The sequence below is a fragment of the Galeopterus variegatus genome, unplaced genomic scaffold (assembly GCF_000696425.1).
Source record: "Galeopterus variegatus unplaced genomic scaffold, G_variegatus-3.0.2 Scaffold10595, whole genome shotgun sequence".
In the NCBI taxonomy this organism is placed as follows: domain Eukaryota; kingdom Metazoa; phylum Chordata; class Mammalia; order Dermoptera; family Cynocephalidae; genus Galeopterus; species Galeopterus variegatus.
In genome coordinates this window covers 23,849-41,356 of record NW_007736706.1, presented here as the reverse complement: position 1 = coordinate 41,356, position 17,508 = coordinate 23,849, and the positions used below count along the sequence as shown (strand labels likewise).

Below are 17,508 nucleotides of genomic sequence, written 5' to 3'. Positions count from 1 at the left end.
AAAAAAGAACAAAGTACTAAGGGATAAATGGAGAAAAACAAGTGTAAAACTTGTCCCCGGGGGCCGGCCGGGGGGCGCACTGCTACAGTGCGCCGCTTGGGAGCGTGGCGGCGCTCCCACCGAGGGTTCGGATCCCACATACAGACCGGTTCCCGCTCACTGGCTGAGCGAGGCGCGGGAGCAGCACCGAGGGCTGCGATCCTGTTGCCGGTCCCGGTCCGGTGCGGGGGCGACACTGAGGGTTGCAATCCGTTGCCGGACACGGGAAAAAAAAAAAAAATTAAAAACTTTCATGCTGCAAGTGAAACCATCTCGAAAGTGAAATGACAGCCCCATGGGACAAAATATTTGCAAATCAAACATCTTATAACTGGCTTATATCTAGAATATACAAAGAACACTCATAACTCAATAATAAAAAGATACACAACCCAATTTTAAAACAGGCAAAAGTTCTGAATAGACATTTCTCCAAAGAAGATATACAAATGGCATATGAACAGATGCTCAACATTATTAGCCATTAGAGAAATGCAAAGAAACAGAATGTTCATACACTGCTGGTGGGAATAAAAGTAAAATGAGGCAGCCACTATGGAAAATAGGGCTGTGATGTGACGGCTGTACAACTCTGTAATCATACTGAAAAACCACTTTAGCTAGGTCAATTGTATAGGATGTAAATTATCTCTCAATAAAGCTGTTAAAAACAAAGATTAAAAAAATTTGGTGAGACCTTTTTTTGGTTCATAAGCTTGACGATTGGGTTTTCATGCTATTGCGTGAGAAGTGCCTCCTTCTAAACCTTGTTAAGACTTTGGCACACTACCCCTCTGATGTGGTAAAAAACAATAAAACAAAAGAATATAGTGAGTTGAGAAATAAATGAAAAGTAAGAAAGTAGAAAGTGGAATGTAGAATAAAGATTTTTGTTTCTCCTTTCTTAAGCTTTAAGAGACTCTGGGATATTAAATGCTAACTGGGAGAAAGGCTGAGAAGGCAGGGAGCTGGAAGCGGTCACAGGATGGGCCACGTGATCCAGACACAGCATGCCACCACACCTCCCCCACCACACAGGCCACACCAAGGCTTCTTCACCAGCCTTGTCCAACACTCAGGCAGTTTTTAACCTCCCATTGTCCCTCACACCACCTCCCCCAACCCCACCTCACCGCTCCCTCTCCCCACTCTAGGGTTGCCCTTGTAATTTCAAATTCTTCCATTCCACCAGTTACTACTCCCAAACTTGCATGCCCATACCCTACAGATCTATCTTCCTGGGAATAAACATAACCATGATAATAGCAATAGCTAAGGTGGTCAGATAACCAATAATCGAGACTTTTTTTTTAACCTTCTCAACACCTCCTGTAAGAACACATAAGCCATTGTTTAGACTTTTATTTCCCCTGCAAGTGGAGTTCACTTTTCTAGGTTTCAAAACTGGAACCAAAGAAAACTCTCCACCCCTACCTTTGTTAGGGAAGTTAGGCCAACCAGGGAATTAACCTGGAGTTGCCTCAGGGAAGGAGGCAGGGGAAAAGGAGAGAAGCTGGTGCTTTGATTCAAAGAACTGACTAACCAGATCCAGGGAGGTCAGCAGCAGGAAGAGACGGACAATAGCAGGAAGCACAACTGTTTGAGTAGGTGGCATAGGACTGGCCATGCTCCCTCACAGAGATTTCTGGGATAGGGGCAGGCCCCTGGGGTACACACAAAAGCAAAGGGGATTTGCTGTGATCATCACCAACTACCATGGCCTCAAGAGCAGTGGCAAGGGCTCCTTGTGGCTCAATTCCCTTCTCCAAAGCACAGAACAAGGGAAAAAGTCCTGAATGGTCTCTAAGCCTCCAGCCTCTTCTTCACCACTAGTTCATCCCAAACACCATTATAAGATTGGTCTCCCTAAAACAATGCTCTGAACACACAACGGTCTGGCTCTCCACTTAACAAAAGACTAATGCTGGCATTCAGTGCCCTCAATGACTGTTATGATCCTACCCCAATAACAAACCTTCCGGGGGCTGGCTTGTTAGCTCAGTTGGTTAGAATGGTCTCCCTAAAACAATGCTCTGAACACACAACGGTCTGGCTCTCCACTTAACAAAAGACTGATGCTGGCATTCAGTGCCCTCAATGACTGTTATGATCCTGCCCCAATAACAAACCTTCCGGGGGCTGGCTTGTTAGCTCAGTTGGTTAGAGCAGTGCTATATCACCAAGGTCAAGGGTTTGGATCCCCATACCAGCCTGCCACAAAAAACAAAGAAAAAAATCAATAAAAACCTTTCCACACAGGCTTTCCTCTGAAGTTTTACAACAGGTACTTGTCATCCGGCCCTGGTCATATCCTACCTCACATGGTTATTTATCTTTCTGTTCTGTCTCCCGAAATAGACCACAAGTATCTTGAGGGCAGGGATGGTATCTTATGCCTCTTTGGATCTGATTTGGTTCTGATCTGCCTCTGATTTTTGACACTGTGCTCAATAAATGTTTCTTGATATAATAGCAATGACCTATATTTCACAAGAATTTACTGAGTACCAACTGCCTGCTGAACTCTGTCCCAGGTACTGGAATTCTAAGATGAAAAAATTATTGAATTATCCAACAAATATTTATACTTACCATATACTCTGGCACATTCAGAAGTTTATTTTTATATGCCTCTCAGAAAGCAGAGAGATCAATGAATTCAGAAGAATCTGAACTTACAATCTGAAGGCTGACTCTATCCTTATTCTTAAAAAGCAAAATTCCCTTTCATTTAAAATAAAAAAGAAAGCCAGCTTCCAATTACTTTGCCTACTTCCATTAAACAAATAGATACAGGAGGAAGGCATATTGTATATATAATAATCACCACAGATCACAAAAGTAACTCCATGCATAGCAAAGTCACATTAGCAAAAATTAGTGCTTACAAATTTTAAGCAAGACATTTCTTACACCTAACAATGGCCAGGCAGATTAAGAAGAATCTATATTTCTTTACTTTTGATCTCCACATAAGTTACATACAGGTAAAAAAACAATTTTAATATATTCAAAAGGAGAAAAAATAATCTAGAAATTATATAGAAAAGGAAGAGTCTATGATTAACACAGAAAATCATATTTTATATATTACGGTAAATATGCTGTGGAGTGTTGGTGTATGCATGGGAAAAAACCTAAAGAACCCACAACAAACTATTACCAACAGTAATCTCCAGGAGATAGAGCTCCATGCATTTCATTTCCTGGTTGTACATTTCTCTCTCTCTCTCTCTCTCTCNCTGAGGGTTGCAATCCGTTGCCGGACACGAAAAAAGACAAAAAGGAAAAAAAAATAAAAATTAAAAAAAAATTTTAAAAAAACTTGTACCCTGAATATTACAAAACATTGTTGAAAGATATTAAGGAGGACTTAATAAACTGAAAGACATCCCATATCTTTCACAAAATTGTTAAGAAGGCAATACTCCTCAAATCGATCTACAAACTGAACACGATCCCTTGCAAAAATCCCAGCAGTCTCTTTTGCAGAAATCAAGAAGATGATCCTTAAGTTCATATGGAAACAAAAGAACAGACAAGAAAATCTCAAAAAAGAACAAACGTGTAAAACTCACACTTTGCAATTTCAAAACGTACTATAAAGCTACAATAGACAGTATGGTGCTAGCATATGGACAGACAAATAAATCAATTGAACATAATTGAGAATCCAGAAATAAAACCTTATGTTTATGGTCAATTGATTTTGACAAGAATGCCAAGACAATTCAATGGGGAAAGAATAGTCTTCTCAACAAACAGTGCTGCAGCAACTGGATATCCTCATGCAAAAGAATAAAATTGGACCCTTACCTTACATCATATACAAAAATTAACTCAAAAAGGATCATAGACCTATCAGAGCTAAAACTTTAGAACTCTTAGAAGAAAACAGAGGAATAAATCTTTGAGACCTTGGGTTAGGCAAAGCCTTCTTAGATATGACACTAAAAGCATAAGCCACAAAAGAAAAAAATAGATAAATTGGACTTCATCAAAATTAAAAACTTTCGGGGCCGGCCCGGTGGCGCACTGCTATAGTGCGCCGCTTGGGAAAGCGCGGCGGCGCTCCCACCGAGGGTTCGGATCCCACATACAGACCGGTTCCCGCTCACTGGCTGAGCGAGGCGCGGGAGCAGCACCGAGGGCTGCGATCCTGTTGCCGGTCCCGGTCCGGTGCGGGGGCGACACTGAGGGTTGCGATCCGTTGCCGGACACGGGAAAAAAAAAAAAAATTAAAAACTTTCATGCTGCAAGTGAAACCATCTCGAAAGTGAAATGACAGCCCCATGGGACAAAATATTTGCAAATCAAACATCTTATAACTGGCTTATATCTAGAATATACAAAGAACACTCATAACTCAATAATAAAAAGATACACAACCCAATTTTAAAACAGGCAAAAGTTCTGAATAGACATTTCTCCAAAGAAGATATACAAATGGCATATGAACAGATGCTCAACATTATTAGCCATTAGAGAAATGCAAAGAAACAGAATGTTCATACACTGCTGGTGGGAATAAAAGTAAAATGAGGCAGCCACTATGGAAAATAGGGCTGTGATGTGACGGCTGTACAACTCTGTAATCATACTGAAAAACCACTTTAGCTAGGTCAATTGTATAGGATGTAAATTATCTCTCAATAAAGCTGTTAAAAACAAAGATTAAAAAAATTTGGTGAGACCTTTTTTTGGTTCATAAGCTTGACGATTGGGTTTTCATGCTATTGCGTGAGAAGTGCCTCCTTCTAAACCTTGTTAAGACTTTGGCACACTACCCCTCTGATGTGGTAAAAAACAATAAAACAAAAGAATATAGTGAGTTGAGAAATAAATGAAAAGTAAGAAAGTAGAAAGTGGAATGTAGAATAAAGATTTTTGTTTCTCCTTTCTTAAGCTTTAAGAGACTCTGGGATATTAAATGCTAACTGGGAGAAAGGCTGAGAAGGCAGGGAGCTGGAAGCGGTCACAGGATGGGCCACGTGATCCAGACACAGCATGCCACCACACCTCCCCCACCACACAGGCCACACCAAGGCTTCTTCACCAGCCTTGTCCAACACTCAGGCAGTTTTTAACCTCCCATTGTCCCTCACACCACCTCCCCCAACCCCACCTCACCGCTCCCTCTCCCCACTCTAGGGTTGCCCTTGTAATTTCAAATTCTTCCATTCCACCAGTTACTACTCCCAAACTTGCATGCCCATACCCTACAGATCTATCTTCCTGGGAATAAACATAACCATGATAATAGCAATAGCTAAGGTGGTCAGATAACCAATAATCGAGACTTTTTTTTTAACCTTCTCAACACCTCCTGTAAGAACACATAAGCCATTGTTTAGACTTTTATTTCCCCTGCAAGTGGAGTTCACTTTTCTAGGTTTCAAAACTGGAACCAAAGAAAACTCTCCACCCCTACCTTTGTTAGGGAAGTTAGGCCAACCAGGGAATTAACCTGGAGTTGCCTCAGGGAAGGAGGCAGGGGAAAAGGAGAGAAGCTGGTGCTTTGATTCAAAGAACTGACTAACCAGATCCAGGGAGGTCAGCAGCAGGAAGAGACGGACAATAGCAGGAAGCACAACTGTTTGAGTAGGTGGCATAGGACTGGCCATGCTCCCTCACAGAGATTTCTGGGATAGGGGCAGGCCCCTGGGGTACACACAAAAGCAAAGGGGATTTGCTGTGATCATCACCAACTACCATGGCCTCAAGAGCAGTGGCAAGGGCTCCTTGTGGCTCAATTCCCTTCTCCAAAGCACAGAACAAGGGAAAAAGTCCTGAATGGTCTCTAAGCCTCCAGCCTCTTCTTCACCACTAGTTCATCCCAAACACCATTATAAGATTGGTCTCCCTAAAACAATGCTCTGAACACACAACGGTCTGGCTCTCCACTTAACAAAAGACTAATGCTGGCATTCAGTGCCCTCAATGACTGTTATGATCCTACCCCAATAACAAACCTTCCGGGGGCTGGCTTGTTAGCTCAGTTGGTTAGAACAGTGCTATATCACCAAGGTCAAGGGTTTGGATCCCCATACCAGCCTGCCACAAAAAACAAAGAAAAAAATCAATAAAAACCTTTCCACACAGGCTTTCCTCTGAAGTTTTACAACAGGTACTTGTCATCCGGCCCTGGTCATATCCTACCTCACATGGTTATTTATCTTTCTGTTCTGTCTCCCGAAATAGACCACAAGTATCTTGAGGGCAGGGATGGTATCTTATGCCTCTTTGGATCTGATTTGGTTCTGATCTGCCTCTGATTTTTGACACTGTGCTCAATAAATGTTTCTTGATATAATAGCAATGACCTATATTTCACAAGAATTTACTGAGTACCAACTGCCTGCTGAACTCTGTCCCAGGTACTGGAATTCTAAGATGAAAAAATTATTGAATTATCCAACAAATATTTATACTTACCATATACTCTGGCACATTCAGAAGTTTATTTTTATATGCCTCTCAGAAAGCAGAGAGATCAATGAATTCAGAAGAATCTGAACTTACAATCTGAAGGCTGACTCTATCCTTATTCTTAAAAAGCAAAATTCCCTTTCATTTAAAATAAAAAAGAAAGCCAGCTTCCAATTACTTTGCCTACTTCCATTAAACAAATAGATACAGGAGGAAGGCATATTGTATATATAATAATCACCACAGATCACAAAAGTAACTCCATGCATAGCAAAGTCACATTAGCAAAAATTAGTGCTTACAAATTTTAAGCAAGACATTTCTTACACCTAACAATGGCCAGGCAGATTAAGAAGAATCTATATTTCTTTACTTTTGATCTCCACATAAGTTACATACAGGTAAAAAAACAATTTTAATATATTCAAAAGGAGAAAAAATAATCTAGAAATTATATAGAAAAGGAAGAGTCTATGATTAACACAGAAAATCATATTTTATATATTACGGTAAATATGCTGTGGAGTGTTGGTGTATGCATGGGAAAAAACCTAAAGAACCCACAACAAACTATTACCAACAGTAATCTCCAGGAGATAGAGCTCCATGCATTTCATTTCCTGGTTGTACATTTCTCTCTCTCTCTCTCTCTCTCTCTCTCTCTCTCTCTCTCTGTGTGTGTGTGTGTGTGTGTGTGTGTGCACTCATACATTTACTTTTTTTAAGCAGAGTACTTTTGTAATCAGGAAAACATTAAGTTTGTTTTAAGTTCTGAAAAACAAATGGGAAGTTTCTATTCATCACTTGCAGTTCTTTCTCCATGAACTTAAGTAAAATTACAACTCCTTTCCTTCCTTAAAAATAATGAGATGCTTTTTCATGAATGATGATGGTACAATTTTACACATTTTGTAGAATACTTATCACTAAATTATTTTAAAGGCAAGGTCTGTTTATCATTCATGTCTGTTTCCCCAGCACTTGACACAATGCCTGGCACAGAACAGATTAAAAAGGGGGTTGGACACATTGGTACGATTATCAGAGCAAGAGTTCTCAAGGCACTTTACCAGCTCTCTTTGAGACATACAAGAATGCTACATAAGTAGAAAGGCTTTGCAGGAAGGATGAGGATTATACATTTTGCTATGAATTGGCTGTCATTTCTTTGGTGTTGCTCTTAACAATCTTACTTCATGTATCAGCAGCATTTTGCATGCTTGGTCTCTCACTCCTCCTTCCTACACTTTCTTCGCTCAGTGTCTAGGACACTACCCTCTCAGTGAAGGGCACTGGGAACACATCGTACCTTGCTGGTCTGTCCTTCTCACACTCCTTCGCTGATTCTGCCTCTTCTCTCCAACCCCTTCAAATTAGAGTGCCCCTGAGTTCAGTTCTTGTCACCTTTTTTTAACTACACTCATTCCCAAAGTGACCTAATTCAGTTTCTGGCTTTACATACCATCTATATGCTAATGACTCCCAAATCTATATCTCCAGCCTCAAGCTCTCTCTCAAAATCTAGATTACATATCCAACCCTACTTACTTCTCCATTTGAATGTCTAATAAACATTTTATTTCAAAATTATATACAAAACTGAACTCCTGATTTTCCCCCAAAAATTTAACCCACCTTCTCCACCTTAGAGTCTTCCTTGACTGTTTCCTCTCACATCCCACATCCAAATTTCAGCAGATCCCCTTGGCTCTCAGACTTCAAACACTGCTCATCACATTCCGTCTGACAACTCTCGTCCTAGCCACCGTCACCTCTTAACTGGATTATTGCCCAGTATTAGATAATCTCTCTGCTTCTACTCTTGCTCTGTGATAAATCTATTCTCAACAAAGCAAGCACTTGATCCTTTAAAGCACAACTCGGGTCATATCACTCCTCTGCTCAAAACCCTGGTGTGTCTCCATATGTTACTCAGAGTAAAAGTCCTTACCAGATCCTATATGACCTGGCCCTATGTTATCTTTCTGACTTCATCCCTGTTGGGAAAATTAAGGTTTATAGTCTTGTTCAGGCTTCAGAGGCATTGCTAGGCCTCTGACCGAAGAATGACCCTGCATAGGCTATGTGCCAGACTCTCAGAAACTGTGCAGGCCTATGGGACAGGTGCTTAGTAACCATCAGATAAGAAGGAAAGTAAGTCCTGGAGCTTCTTGGACCTTGGGAACCTGGCCAGTTCCCAGGGCCAAAGAACATCCCAAAGATTTGTGAGAAAAGATCCAAGCATTAACAAAATAACCACAGCAGCATGTTTGCATGCAGACTAATGTTATCAGTCTGCAGCTGGGTGATATAAGCAGGATTTCCCCAAACCGCTCTCTGAAGTTTCACCTGTGGAGTGGATGCACTGCCTAGGACAATCCCAATTGGGACTCCAGATCGCTGTTCACGGGACTTCCCAGCACTGCTTGGATCTGTATATAGGTATTTCCCCAATTTGGTGATGTAAACACTGTCTAATTCTTTTTCTTCTTTTTTTAATATGCCTGCATAATCTAGCTTTCTTTGCTTACTTGCATATTGCTGTATATTAATAAATATCATAAACTGGCTTATTAGTGTGACGAGTGGTTTATTTTACCAACAAGTCTTTGAACCTAAATGAAAGTAAAAACTATCAGCAAAACAATCCCCTACTACTCTCCCCTCACTCACTCAACCGTAATACTGCCTCCTTGCAGTTTCTAGGACAGAACAAGCATGCCACTGTCTGAAGGCCTTTACCCAGCTGTTCCCTCTGCCTAGAACGCTTCTACCCCAGTATCCACATGGCAAACTCCATCTCTTTCATGTCTTTACTTAAATGTCACCTTCAAATAAGGACTATCTTGACTACCTTTTCAAAATTGCAACCCATCCCCAGCCTCTTAGTACTCCCCAACTCTTTACCCTGTTCTTTTTCTTTTTTCCGTAACACTAGAATCCTTCTAATATATATTTTGTTGGTTTTGGTTTGGTTTTGTTTGGGGGAGTTTTTTTGTTTGCTTGTTTGATCTGTCTTCTCCTTCTAGACTGTAAGGCCAGATTCTTTGGTTTTTTTCTCTTTTACATCCCAAGTGCCTAGAACAGTTTCTGGGACGCAATGGGTGATCACTGAGTGTTTAACAAATGAATGTATTTTAGGAGGCACAAAAAGAAACAAATAATACCATACAGCATACCCCAACTTCACTCCAATGATCACTCCTGGCAGAGAGGGATTAGAGGTAGAAATCAATCATCTAGGCCATAAGCAAGAGGGGATGAGGATTTAAAAGTCTTTCTGTTTCTGTTATCAGCTTTCCAGGACACATCTCAATCCATCCCTAGCAATTACCAGAAGCTTTTATTATTAATGAGTTGTTGACATTCAGAAGTTAATATGAACTGAAAAATATATCCTGTGACTACAAAATACACTACTGCTGCAGAGAAGTTCAAATCTAAGAATTTACTATTCTTAACCCACTATTTCCCAAGATCAGTGAAGTCAGAGTCCTCAGACCTGGGGGATGTTTTAGCAGAGAATGATACTAAAAGAATGAAATCATTCGGGCCGGCCCGGTGGCGCACTGCTGCAGTGCGCCGCTTGGGAGCATGGTGGCGCTCCCGCCGAGGGTTCGGATCCCACATACAGACCGGTTCCCGCTCACTGGCTGAGCGAGGTGCGGGCACAGCACCGAGGTTTGCGATCCCGTTGCCGGTCCCGGTCCAGTACGGGCACGACACTGAGGGTTGCGATCCGTTGCCGGACACAAAAAAAAGACAAAAAGGAAAAAAAAAAAAAGAATGAAATCATTATTAGGATTACTTCTCAGGTATCAGGTGATACGCATAAGGTACCTAACCACAACCTAGGAATTCAGGTCACCTACCAGATGATTAACATTGAGGAATGTAGGTCAGCTGCTGAGTAAAATTCAGAAGCCACTCAAACTATCTAAAGACAAGCACATGACACTATCCACTTCCTAAACTGAGCTTTGGAACCACTTTACGTCTCTAAATAGTTGCCAGATTATACCACAGATGTTAAAGTTTTCATTAATGTAGAACTTTATAACCATGCCAAACCACAGCCAGCACTAAGAAATAAATGCATCTGTCTACTCCAAAAGAATTAATTTTCTAGACTGACAAGTATGAGGGCCTTGCTGGTGTTGTGGACTTTTTCTGTTTTCTTTCTCATACTAGTCAGAGGAAAATTACCAGAGCAAATTCTTCTGAGTGACAGCACTTGAAAATATTCTTCAATATTTATTATTTCTTCATTTAACAAACATCACCAAGTGACTCAGGGGCTGTGAAGGGCACAGGGAACAAGACAGGTCCCTCCCTCAGTAAGTTCACAATCTAAGGGAGAAGAGAAATGTTGACAAAGTAACTACAAATGAGCTGACGGATACAAAGGGGTGCAGAGTGCTACTGGAGGGGGCAGCAATACCAGGGTGATGAGGGAAAGCTTCTCTAAGGAAATATTGTTTAGGCTGACATCATAAATGAGCAGTAGTTAGCTAAGTGAAGAGGGGCAGGACAGAGGAAATAGCATGTGCAAAGGCCCTGAAGCCAGAACAGACATATATGGTTGAGAATCAAGAGACAACAGTGGTACAACAGAGGCTGAGGAGGAAGACAGAGACCAGATCATGCAGGGCCCTTAGTCCGAGCTTTGGGCTCTAGCCCATGGGTGATGGGAAACCTCTGAAAGGTTTTAAGGTGAGTGACCAGTTTGTTTTTTTAAAATATCAACCCAACTTCAGTTTAGAGAATGGGCAGCAAGAATGAAGGTGAAAAGGCCAGTTTACCAGAAATCAAAGAAATATTCCTCGGAGGAAGGTCGTAGGTAGTTAGGAAGAAGAGAAATGGGCAAAATCAAGAGGATATATAAGAAATACAATTGGTAAGATTTAGTGATTAATTACATTTGTAGAGTGAGAAAAAGCATGTGTCAGGGATTTTTGATTTGACTAAAAGCCTCTGAAATGAAAGCCTCTACATAAACTTTAACAGATAAGAAAACACATTAATGTTTGCACAGGAAAGTTGCCTGGAACGTATCAATAAAATAAGCAACTGGCTTTTCATGATGGATTTAAAAGCTTAGGATTTTCAATTTTTTAATTTAGAAATCCTGTTTTAAACAAAATAACTTGAGAAAGAATCTTCTTAACTATTTTTAAGCATTTATAACATTGTATATATGGACACACAAAGACATACATATATAAAATAATTATTAAGCTACAGGATAGAGTAAGTATTTCCAACTTTAACTTGAGTATTCTCACTAAGTGCATAACTTTAGGCTATCATTTAACCTCTCTAGGCTTTGGATTGATCATTTATTTGGGGAAAAGAACACTAAAGATTAAGATTTAACATTCTGCTCTCTAAGGACGACTATTGTTCACACATTATGCACTACTGTATTCTGCGTTCAGGGATCTTATGCATGGCTGACCAAAGACTTTCTTCTTCCTCCTCTGCCTGGATAGTTCTTTACCAACCTAATACCATGCAAAATTATTTCTCTTAAAAACGTTCCTAAAATTAGGTACCAAAATGGCTTTCTCACCATAGAGTAACTCATCACAGATCTGGGTACACTGATGTGCCTAACTCTACCACAGCCTTTAAAAAGGCGTAACAATGAAACGGATCTACATAAGTTATTTACAGTTTATTAAATATGATACCTATGAACACTCCTGTCAAAACCTCGTTCCCATGTAAAAATCAGATTAACAGGTATCACGTTTAAATTACACCTGCTCAGGAACATCACCCACTTCTGGGAGAGGAAGTTTCCTGTTCTTGTAATACCACACTCATTATTTCCTTAATGTAAATTCTGTTTCAGGTAAGCCAAATTTTCTAGTTCCGGACATCTAGTGGCAGCATTTAATCTGTTCACTGTAGAAAATACATAGGAACCAAATGAAAATCCAGACTGCATCTAAAAACAAAACAGATCAACTTAAAACCACACTAATACGACACATAGTCTAATCCAGGAAACCCAGACAATTTAAATACATACTTACTGTGTGAGTCCGGCCCTCGGTTAATTTCTAGACATGCATGCCCCACCATAAACCCCTAGGATAATGCAATCACCCAGAATTTCGAAAGTAAGGAGGACTAGCACATCACTACGGACTACTTTACGAGTATATCTGTCGCGGCCCATAAAGCTCTACCGAAGGATACCTTCTCCGCGTGGAGGAGAAATCTCGTCCCTCTTTATGCATGGGAGAGACTTAAATGTTCTCAGGAGTTAAAGAAGAGAGACTCAAAGATGGTGCTGGAAAGAGAAAAGATGCTTCAGAGCAGGAAACCAGACCCAGGTGAGGAAAGCCGAAAAGAAAGCCCAGTGAAGTCAGAGGAGGGAGAAGGAAAAATACTCTCCTGACAAAGTGCGGCAGGGGGACGTGGAGGAGGAATGCAGGAAAAGGGCCGGTGTCAATGGCTGGGGGGGATCAAATACTGGAAGGTGGAAGCAGAGGATGCAGAGGGCTCGGGGAATGGGAGTACAGTAGGCTGCAGAAGCCGGAGAAAGGAAAAGGAGACAGCGCGCACCCGCCAGGGCCTCCGCAGGCTGGCGAGGGGGATCCTCACCTTGGTTTTAGTACGACTGGCCTTGGCCTTGGCCCGGCGCTGAGGTCTCACCGCCTCAGCCATAGACCCTGCCGCGACGCCGTCGCCGTTTGTTTTTGTCAAACCCCTCCACTTCACGCAACCTGCCCAGTTCCGGCCTCCGGACTGTCACATGACCGAATCTCCACCACTGCCGCGGAAGAGGCGTCAACTCGGAGCCTCGACGGGCCGCAACGTGGGACAAACCACTCCGGGAGGCACTCGAACGCGCGGGTGGTGGCCCCGCCCCCTTCCCGGCGCCCCGGCCCCGCCCTCTGGGCGGGTCGCAATGACTCCGCGGCGCTGTACTGGGCACCTGCAGCGACTCTGCGGGCTGGAGGGTCCCCACCTTCTTCCCGGCTCTGCGGATCCGCGTTCAGTCTGGCCCCCGGGTGCCTCACACACTTCACCCACGCTGGCTTAAAGGAGTCCAGGAAGAGGACTTGTCTATCTTATTTTGATCTTTGGGTAACCAGATCCAGCCAGTCAGCCTAAATCTGCACTGCGCTCAAGGAAAGAACCTCGATGTCCATCGGGATGTGCACTTCAGTTTCCTCTTTTGTAAAGGGAAATGATGATAGTTGCCTTCTCGGATGTCATGAGGATTAAATGGGCTAATCGTGCAAGGCGCCTGATAGCGGCAGGCATGTCGGTAAATGGTTGTTATTAATTATTCTTACTATACAAATTCTCAGGCTGGAAAAGAGACATCTGCTCTGAAAAGGACAGACAAAAAAGTAATAAGACAAATAAAACCCGTAAAAGTATTCTTACACATTTTACTCACTTTGCTTCATTTGAAAATTATAGATGTGAAAAACTTGGCCCCATCTCCCTTTCCCAGCTTTTTTTTTTTTTTTTTTTCCCCCTAAGCACTTAGTATCAATTTTTTGGAGGGGAGTAGGGGGCAGCTGGCCTGTATGAGAATGCGAACCCTTCGCCTTGGTGTTATCAGCACCATGAATACCGAATTAGTATATGATTTGCTTTTATCTTTTTATTGCTAGTGTCTGTCAACCCGCTAAAATGTAAGATCCTCAAGGTCAGGGTTCTTCGTTTTGATCCTTGATGTATTCCAAGGATTCTGAAATAATGGCCGGCACATGGTAGATGCTTAATAAATATTTGACGAATCCAACGAATGAATGCGAGTTGTTTTTTCTAGTCGTGAGGTAAGATAGTTGAGATAGAGTGTATGGGGGGGGGGGGTGGAGACTATCCACCTACTGGTAGCATGAAAAATCCAGGAACATGGCCTAAGAAATAGAAAGGACTTAGAGATGCAGTCTGCATGGTATCTTGTTTTGAGCTAATTGATCATGTAAAGTACAGTTTCGTGTATTTTGATCCCAAATCCTCAACAACAGAAAGTTATCAAGCTACTCAGAATGTGTATATATACATTGCTTTATTCTTTTTTTTGGAGGCTGGCGGAAATGGAGATCCAAACCCTTGACCTTGGTGTTATCAGTACCATTCTCTCACAAGCAAGCTAACTGGCCAGCCTGTATATGTACTTTGGATGGCCTGAGTGTGATTGTGTGTATATCTCACCTGCTAAATGTGGCAAATGTGAACAAAATCTTTATAGCACCATTACTATTCATACCTTTTGCTGGTGTTTCTCCCAGTCTGGAATACTCTTTCTGGCCTCCACCAATTCAAATCCTTTTTGGCTTTCAAAGTTCTCTATGTGCCACCTACTAATTGGTCAGCAAAACATAACATGCCCTACGTTTGCTTTGCGTAGTTTACAGTTTAGTTGGGAAGCGGACACAATACGTAGATAAATCGTTATATACATATATTGATATATATATATATATATATATATGTATATATATCATTGCCTATGGGGGAAAAGAGTCATACTTTGGAAAGATTGAATGAAAAGGTGACACCAGGGCAGGGATGAGTTTCACATGAAAAGGGGTTAATCGGGGAATATGGGTGTTGGGAAAATATAGGAAAAATGGTCAGGACGCCTCAGATGTTCAGAATCTTGCCAAGCATTTGATGTAAATATGCATGTGTGCCCAGGTGTTCCTTTGTTATTGTCTAATGTAATTGAGCATGTGCACCCAGGTGTCCTGGGTTATGGACTTAAGTATAAAGGATGAATGGCTCTGATCCACAGCACCCCTCCTCCAGATGCCCCCGGGGCTGAGGCACAGGGAGGCTACTACTGTTGCTGCCAGTGTCCCTGGGACCCTCCGAGAGGCCGCCGCCACCGCCAGACCTGTAAGCTGCTGGACCTGTAAGCTGCTGCTGCCATTGCTGAGGACTGAGCTCATGTCGTCTGTCAACAGCTCCTGGGATCTTTCCCAATTACCTAGCATGGACCTGCGTGTGAGGGGTCTGGGGACCCAGCCTGGCGTGTGAGGGATCTGGGAACCCAGTCTGTAAAATGGATTTGAAGGGTCTGAGCCCTAGCTCTGACAATATAAATGGAAACTTAGTATAACTAAAATAATGAAACATTTTGGCTTTAGTTATGAGTTATCAATAACCCTTAGATTTACAGTATTTCTCCATTTACATGGTGCACTGTACTTCTCTAGTGGAGGATGGGGGTGGATGTGAGAACGAAGTCTGGAGAGGCCCGAGAGAGCCAAACTGCTCTGTGTGAGCAGATATTTAGAGAATTTAGAGAAGGGAAACTAGATAAGGGGAGGAAGAGACCAGTTGGCTGGCAGAGAGCTAACTACTAAACAGAATCAAATGTCATATTGTTGAGCAGGAATCTCAGATCCTTCTGCCCCTTCCATGTACAGGTAATGAGTCAGGTAATTGAAAGATGATTCTGGCAACTTTATGTGAAGTAGACATACTTTACTCTTCAGATATGAGCTTCACAGACATGCTTTATTTCTCCAAGACAAGCTCAGGCTCTGCCAACCAGCAGTTCAGAGTAGTTACCTTTATACACTTAGTACACAATAGCATCCACAAGCCAAGCATTACATAATTACAACAATCATGCTGAATCAGTAAATAGGCACACATGCACAGTCACACTACTTTTATAACTTGTTTCTAGTGAATGTGCTGAATCTTGCCTATTTGTAACAGAAGTGAGGTGACTGAGCCTCACTAAATTTTTTCTACTTTCCTTACACCTATCATGAAGGTATCTATCATTGGAATAATTTTAGAATTTGGGCCCAACAGCCAGATAATTCAAGTTCTATATTTGAAGTGCCAAGCAAAAAACAAAGAGGTCAGTAGTGTCCAAACAAGTGGTAAAGCAATCAGGTTGTCTGTTAGCCAAAACAAAATTAGGTCATGTTGTAATTTGAACCCAGTGGGTGATTGTGAAACTACTCCTTTTAAAGGATATAGACTTGAAGTCTATATTGCCACAGGGACTATTTAAAAAGGAGTGGGGAGGAAGAGACTCAGAAAAGTTCCTGAACATCCGCAGTCAAAGATTTCATGTCCCGACCAGAAATCTGATGAGCACTCTCAGCTCCCAGTGCTGCTAAACCAAACTTGCTTGGGACAGTAGCTTGAAAAAGTAAAACAATTCCTTGAGTTGAAGTATTATCTTGGAAAAGTTTAGGATCAAGTACAAAGAAGATAAAGTAATTCAACCTAACAGCATAATCTCTTTGTGTTATACTAGGAATAATCTGTGTCTTTTTGTATTCAAAATGCTTGTAATGGTTAAGGGACTCTGACAAATCAGAGTATATAACATACAGGTCTTGTGACTCCAAATGAAAACATGCATTTTACTATTTGATTCTAGATTACATTTTTTTTTAAATGACCGGTGAGGGGATCTTAACCCTTGGCTTGGTGTTGTCAGCACCACGCTCAGCCAGTGAGGGAACCGGCCATCCCTATATAGGATCCGAACCCGTGGACTTGGTGTTATCATCACCGCACTCTCCCGAGTGAGCCACGGGCCGGCCCCTAGATTACATATCTTTAGCTGAAAAATATAACATAATTTTATAAGGTTTACATAATCCTGGAATATTTCTGAGAAAGAGATCTATTATATTTATATATACTGAATTTGTTAGACCTTAGTTGAATGATTTAAGTAGTTAGAAAAGTTTGGTCAGTTCAGGCAACGGAAGAAATTAAAATATTAAGTATAATGCTGTAGTTTAAAATGTTTGAAGGAATTTAAGTCATAAATGGGATGGTTTAGGGGATTTTGGTCTGTTGATTTGAGTTGATCAAATGTTGTTTTACCACCTTGAAAACAATTATTATTAAAAACTAGTAGATTTATAAGTAGAATGTTGAGATTTATAAAAGATAATTCTAAGAGTCAAGAAAAAGTAAATTTTAATGTATAACTTTAATAATTGAAGGTTAATAAACAAATTAATTTTAAGTAATTTAAAATATTAATGCAAAAAAAAGACAAGTTGTCTTTCCTATATGTAAATG

General features: G+C 41.3%; 1 protein-coding gene across 1 annotated transcript in view; it reads right to left on the bottom strand.

The window, feature by feature from the left end:
- The window catches only part of EPG5 (ectopic P-granules autophagy protein 5 homolog (C. elegans)), a 32,967-nt gene extending 19,218 nt beyond the window's left edge, over window positions 1-13,749 (bottom strand). The window contains exons 1-3 of the mRNA XM_008594339.1: window positions 13,687-13,749; window positions 13,298-13,520; window positions 13,084-13,205 (exon numbers count right to left, since the gene is read on the bottom strand). Coding sequence (XP_008592561.1) covers window positions 13,084-13,205; window positions 13,298-13,520; window positions 13,687-13,749 — 408 coding nt within the window. The remainder of the gene's footprint in view (window positions 1-13,083; window positions 13,206-13,297; window positions 13,521-13,686) is intronic.
- Between the last annotated feature and the right edge of the window lie 3,759 nt (window positions 13,750-17,508).